Source organism: Pistacia vera, unplaced genomic scaffold (genome assembly GCF_008641045.1).
Source record: "Pistacia vera cultivar Batoury unplaced genomic scaffold, PisVer_v2 Contig787, whole genome shotgun sequence".
Taxonomy (NCBI): domain Eukaryota; kingdom Viridiplantae; phylum Streptophyta; class Magnoliopsida; order Sapindales; family Anacardiaceae; genus Pistacia; species Pistacia vera.
In genome coordinates this window covers 369,468-374,232 of record NW_022196653.1, presented here as the reverse complement: position 1 = coordinate 374,232, position 4,765 = coordinate 369,468, and the positions used below count along the sequence as shown (strand labels likewise).

Sequence of the window (4,765 nt, the reverse complement as noted above, 5' to 3'; positions counted from 1 at the left end):
AATTTTGGAAGTCTATCTTTTAGGAAAGATCTAGGAAAGTAATTTCTGTGATTCTTGGGGTAGAATTAAGGAAAACACATGTTATTTATTGATGAGTTGTTAGGTTAAATAGGGGAGAGAGGGAACAGCAGTAGAGTTTAGTTTTTTAGTTTTTTTTACTTTTTACGTCAAGATGTGCAGTTGATCTTTCTTCAGTTCAAGGGGATTTTGAAGCCTAAATTCATGTCATTGGTGTAACTTAACTTCAGTAACATTGTTCTTAATCTCGTTTTTATTGGAATTGTTTATGTTATTCTGTTTTAATTGTTTATGAATTGTGTTTGAGTGATTTAGTAATGGCCTGCTGAATTGTTTAATCAAAATTTTATCTGTTAGAATTAGGAATTGTGATACGTAATTGTCCTCTTTCTATTCAATGATTAACACATGATGATAGATGATTACGGATAAGTTTTCAGTCTGTTATCTTGAATAACATAACCTAGGTTAAATAATCCAAACTTGCGTGATTGTTGCTTGGATTGATCTATTTTCCTAATTCTTAAGGTTGCCATTGAATTAAACTTAGAGAGCTTATTCTAGGTTGTTCAAGGGTTAGGATCTAACTGAAGAGCTTATTTCAGTAGTGACAATTAAGGGAAAATTCGGGTAACAGAGCTTGTTGTTTCCTAGAGTCAATAATTCCATAATAACGAGATAGAATAATGTTACGGTTAGTTCATATCCAATGCATGTTTAGGTGGATCTTGAACCGAGAACTGGTAGTTTTTAATTTGATATTTTCTACCATTGGAGATTTATCTGTTTCACTTTCGATTGCATTGATGACAACCCCTTTCATTATTCTGCTGTCGTGTTTACTGTTTAGGATTTTATTTTATTTTCCTGTTGTCTTCGTTGTGGTTATTGGCATAGAATATAGGATTTAATCGAATCATTCCCTGTGGGATCGACCCTTGCTCACCCTATGTACAATTTAGTAGTTAGGTTAGTAAGGTTAATTAATTTTGTGCATTTGGCAAGCTACCAAATTTTGGCACCGTTGCTGGGGAATGTTCTTTGTCGATTATTTTTTATGTTCTATGTTCTTTTGTTATTTCATTTAATCAGTGTTTAGTTGTGTGTGTGTTTTTTTTTTTTATTCAATTGTTCAATTGTGATTTTGTTTTTTTTTCAGGTTCTTGAAAAAAAAAAAAAAAGAAGAAAAAAAATTGTGAACAGTAGTACTATTCAACATGAACAGTAGTACTATTCCTAAGAGAAATTTTGATTGAATTAGGAGTGCTGTGACTACCCGTTTTGAAGAAAACGAAATTCTGAGCAAGACTAGAAATGATTCTAGCCCTACCCTCTCGTCATCAAATTCGATCATTTAATAGGGTTTTTGGCCAGTTTTAGTTTCTGTCAAGAAAAAATTTTATTTTTTATTTTTTTTAATTTTTAATTATTAGTTTTTATTTATTTGGGCTTAATTGGTGATTTTAGTGGTTTATGACTCGATCCAATTTTACAGGAGAGTTGGAATTTGATCCAGAAATCGAGCACAGTTTACAGAGGTTGCAAAAAGAGGCACGTCAAGCAAGTTCTTCATCTCCTTGTCTCAATATAGCCCTTGGTTCAGCATCCCACAGTTCATCCAGTGATCCAAATTCAGAAATATAAGAAGAGATGGCTGCTGGCAGAACATTAAAGGAGTTGGCTGCTCCTAATTTTAATCAGCAGCCTTTGTGTATTCAAAACCCTACTTTAGATGTTGCTTTTGAACTTAAGTCTGGTTTAATTCACTTGTTGCCTACATTTCGTGGTCGTGCAGGTGAAGATCCAAATAAACATCTAAAAGAGTTCCATATAGTCTGTTCAAGCATGAAACTAACAGGGGTGACAGAGGAGCAGATTAAGTTGCGAGCTTTCCCTTTTCCATTGGGGGATGATGTAAAGGATTGGCTCTATTATCTACCATCGGGGACAGTCACAACATGGAACGAGATGAAAAGGCTGTTTTTAGAAAGATATTTCCCAGCCTCCAGAGCTGCCACCTTCAGGAAAGAGATATGTGGTATAAGGCAATATAATGGGGAGACATTATATGAATATTGGGAGCGATTCAAGAAGCTATGTGGAAGCTGTCCTCACCACTAGATAAGTGATCAGTTGTTAATTCAATGTCTCTATGAAGGGTTGCTGCCTATGGAAAGAAACATGATAGATGCAGCAAGTGAAGGTGCATTGGTGGATAAAACTCCTGAAGCTGCCAAACAGTTAATCTCAAACATGGCTGCCAATTCCCAACAGTTTGGTACAAGACAAGATGCACCCAAAAGGGTGAACGAGGTAAGTATATCTTCCATTGAACAACAATTATCTGATCTTACCTCTCTTGTTAGACAATTGGCTGTAGGGAATGCACAACATATAAAAGCTTGTGGGATATGTTCGACAATGGGACACCAAATGGACATGTGCCCAACACTTCAAGAGGAAGGGGCTGAGCAGGTTAATGCGGCATGAAACTTTCCTAGACCACCTAGGCAGTATGATCCTTACTCCAACACATACAATCCAGGTTGGAAGGATCATCCGAATTTCAGTTATGGAGGAAATAGACAAGTAGGAGGTGGACAAAATTTCTTCTAGAATAGACAACAACAAGGGTTTCAACCGAAGCAACTTACCTCACAGAGTTCAAACTCATCCCTGGAAGATATAGTTAAGTTCCTTGCTTTGAATACCAAACAGTTTCAACAAGATACAAGATCTAGTATTCAGAGTTTAGAGAATCAGATGGATCAAATGGCAACTGTTATAAGTCGTTTAGAGGCTCAAGTTGGAGGGAAGTTGCCTTCTCAAACAGTGGTGAACCCAAAGGAAAATGTGAATGCAGTGACGCTAAGAAGTGGCAAGAAAGTGGAAGAACCGAAGCTGAACATTCCAAGTGTGGCAAAGGAAGCAGAAATTGAAGATGAAATTGAGAAAGAAGAGGCTACAACTGAATCAAAGGTAATTCCTAACCCTTCAATTCAACTTCAATCTAATACTTTACCTTTTCCTAGCAAATTCGCGAAGTCAAAGAAAGAAGAGAAGGATAAAGAAATTTTGGAGATGTTTCGCAAGGTGGAAGTGAATATACCTCTATTGGACGCAATTAAGCAAGTGCCAAGGTATGCAAAATTTCTTAAGGAGCTATGCACCAATAAGCGGAAGTTGAACGGTGATGAAAAGATAATAATGGGAGAAAATGTGTCAGCAGTTTTCTTTGGAAAACTTCCTCCCAAGTGCAAGGATCCAGGTATGTTTACAATTCCTTGTAAGATAGGTAACACTAGAATTGAGAGAGCTATGTTAGATTTAGGAGCTTCGATTAATGTTATGCCATGATCTATTTATGCTTCATTAAATCTAGGTCTTGTGAAAGATACTGGTGTTATTATCCAATTGGCTGATCGCACTAATGCATACCCTGAAGGGGTAGTTGAAGATGTTCTTATACAGGTTAATGAGTTAGCGTTTCCTACTGATTTCTACATTTTGGATATGGATGATTCTTCTTCTCCTGACCTTGTACCTATCTTACTAGGAAGACCATTGCTAAATACAGCTGGGACACAAATAGATGTTCATGATGGTACCCTCACGATGGAATTTGATGGTGAAGTAATTCGTTTTAATATTTTTGATGCCATGAAATATCCAACTGATGTTCAGTCTATTTTTGCTATTGATGTTGTTGATCCTATTGATTCCATAGTACAAGAGATCTTTGAGTTAAAAAATGAAGATGAGTTAGAGGTTGCCCTTCTCAAACATGTGGAATCAGAGGAGAAAGGAGAGATAGAGCTCAGTGAAGAATTGAAGGAGACAGTGGCAGCTTTACGTTCTTTAAAACCGATTATAGAAAGGTATGGAGTTTCTTTTATAAAGTTGCCTGATTCTCACTAGAAATTATTGCCTTCTGTTTTGCAGGCCCCTACATTGGAGTTGAAGCCATTACCGGGCCATTTGAAGTATGTGTACTTGGGAGAGAATGGGACACTGTCGGTAATTGTGTCGAAGAAGTTAACACCCAATCAAGAAGAGAAACTGGTTCGAATGCTGCAGGAGCATAAGGAAGCGATTGGCTGGACCATAGTTGACATTAAGGGGATTAGTCCTTCCATATGCATGCATCGAATTTTGCTTGAAGAAGGTGCCAAACCGACACGGGAAACGCAACGTAGATTAAATACCCCAATGATGGATGTGGTGAAAAAAGAAGTCCTAAAGCTTTTAGATGCTGGGGTAATTTATCCGATTTCTGATAGTAAATGGGTAAGTCCAATGCAAGTTGTCCCCAAGAAATCTGGTGTTACAGTTGCGAAGAATCAAGACAATGAGTTGGTCCCTACACGTGTTCAGACAGGCTGGCGTGTGTGCATTGATTACAGGAAGTTGAACTCAACAACTCGAAAAGATCACTTTCCACTTCCCTTTATTGATCAAATGCTTGAGAGATTAGCTAGTCATATTTACTACTGTTTTCTTGATGGATTTTTAGGGTATAACCAGATTGTCATAGCACCGGAGGATCAAGAGAAGACGACATTCACATGTCCATTTGGTACTTTCTCTTATCGCCAAATGCCATTTGGTCTTTGCAATGCTCCCGCTACATTTCAGCGATGTATGGTAAGTACCTTTTTAGAATATGTTGAGTCAATTATAGAGGTTTTTATGGATGATTTTAGTGTTTATGGTGATTCATTTGATCAATGCTTGCATAACCTTACAC

At 37.2% G+C, this 4,765-nt stretch overlaps 1 protein-coding gene and 1 non-coding gene across 2 annotated transcripts; one reads left to right on the top strand and one right to left on the bottom strand.

Moving 5' to 3' along the window:
* The first annotated feature begins 1,668 nt into the window (after positions 1–1,668).
* On the top strand, positions 1,669–4,103 carry LOC116116862. Its single transcript, XM_031402907.1, is given in 3 exon segments — positions 1,669–2,493; positions 2,737–3,871; positions 3,961–4,103. Coding segments are annotated over 3 exon segments (2,103 nt in total).
* LOC116116887 lies at positions 2,035–2,141 on the bottom strand. Its single transcript, XR_004125886.1, has one exon. It is a non-coding gene; the product is annotated as a small nucleolar RNA R71 (small nucleolar RNA).
* Positions 4,104–4,765: the final 662 nt, after the last annotated feature.